We start from the raw sequence: 1,696 nt of genomic DNA, 5'->3' as shown, positions 1-1,696 counted from the left end.
CATTCTCGATATCAGAGTCCTGTCAGAAGCCACTGGGACTAAGGTTGTTATTCTAACAGAGGACAGCCATGGCAGACTTACCAAGATGCAGGAGCTGAGCCCAGGAGCTAAAGCCACCAATCAAACTGTGACACTGATCTACAGACCAAAGAGTGCCCAACACCCAGACGGCCATTATGACGTGCGCATCAATAACCAGACAGTAAACATAGACAGCGAGAGCAAGAGCTGCCTGTTTCACGCTTTGGCACGAGGCATGAAACCGGAGGCCAGGGAAGAAGAGATCGCTTTAGAAGCAGACCGCCTCCGATCTGTGGAGGCCGACACTCTCCTCAGACATCCAGGCCAATGGGAGCCTTTCATCAAGCGCAAAGAGTGGACTGAAGCAATCAGAGGAGGGGACTGGTACATGGCAGAGGGAGCTGCACCAGCAAAGAAAAAAATCAAACTCATGAAAGAAACTGAGGAAGCTCTTGAGCAAGAAACTGGGCAAGTGAAACTGTACGAAGAGTGGCAGCAGGATTCAAAGGACAGAAAAGGAATTGGAAAGTTCATCAATGGAGATCACCAACCACCAGTAAACAGTATACTGAAAGCAAATGAATTGAACCAGAATAGTAAATTAGCTACAGCTATGCTTGAGGTGGCAACATCCTCTTCTCCTCTGGATAAAAAGCTTATAGAGGACGTATACAACACTCATGGGCTTGGGCTTCCAATTGTTTATGTGCCAGAAGAGGTGCATCGTGAGTTCCCCAGTACAAAATCTCAAAGATTCAGGGACTTACTGGCTGAAACCATAAGCAAGGATGATGTTGCGGCCACCTTCAAACTGACCATCCTTGGTGCAATGCCCAGAAGTATGCTAGACAGCTCCAAGAAGTACAACAATTTTGACCAAAAGAAAATGAGTCCCACCAGGCTGAAGGTTTTCCAGGACAGTTTTTCAGAACATTCTAAAGCGTTAGTGGATAAATGGTTCAACCTCCTTGGACACAAAACAGATCTCATGAAACCAGAGATTAAAAAAGAAATGGAGGACTGGATCAATGCTAAAAAATATGAAGATCAAAATGATCCCTTCAGGAACCAAGTCATCAGCACCCTTCAAAGGTAAGATCATTTCTAAAATGTCAGACATTGCATTTATAGGTTGTGTGTATTTTCTAAAGAGTAGTGTACGGGAAGCAAATTCAGCATAAAACCTGTCTGGTATTGGAATAGGTAATAAAGGGGTGGGAGGTCCATTGTGAAGGCTGTGTCTGTCGGCTATGACAGGAGGCCCAACTTGATGAGGCAACAACTGGCTCAGCCTCTGGAATAATCAGAACACGATCGACCTCCCAGCTCCCTACTGAGTGAGACCACTCCTAAACTGTAAACTTTGCATTATGGTGAGCAGTTGATCAAAGTGAATTTGTGTTTTCTTTACAGTGTATCGAAACCTGGCAATGTGACTGATTGAACTGAAGAAGTAAAATGAAAACTACAGAGATCTTCCAGCTCCAGGTTCATCATCAAGAGACCTCTCTGAAGATGCATCATGAGAATCACTTTTCCTTTGGTTTAATTCAAAATAACTTTTTACTATCCAGGGGGCTCATTACAGAAACAATCCTAACTGCTTGTCCTGTCTCATCTCAAAAGTGAAACAAAGGAAACATAAAGATTATTCTACTTTACCTTTGAATTCCAT

The 1,696-nt window shown here is 43.8% G+C and overlaps 1 protein-coding gene across 1 annotated transcript; it reads left to right on the top strand.

The window, feature by feature from the left end:
* Nucleotides 1-1,688, top strand: LOC123966243 (the record flags this gene model as incomplete). The annotated part of the gene is given in 2 exon segments (XM_046042440.1): nt 1-1,113; nt 1,435-1,688. Coding segments are annotated over 2 exon segments (1,144 nt in total), but the record flags the coding sequence as incomplete, so codon positions are not given.
* Nucleotides 1,689-1,696: the final 8 nt, after the last annotated feature.

The sequence above is a fragment of the Micropterus dolomieu genome, unplaced genomic scaffold, assembly GCF_021292245.1.
Source record: "Micropterus dolomieu isolate WLL.071019.BEF.003 ecotype Adirondacks unplaced genomic scaffold, ASM2129224v1 contig_12968, whole genome shotgun sequence".
NCBI classification, from domain to species: Eukaryota; Metazoa; Chordata; class Actinopteri; order Centrarchiformes; family Centrarchidae; genus Micropterus; species Micropterus dolomieu.
This window is presented reverse-complemented; position numbering and strand designations above follow the sequence as displayed.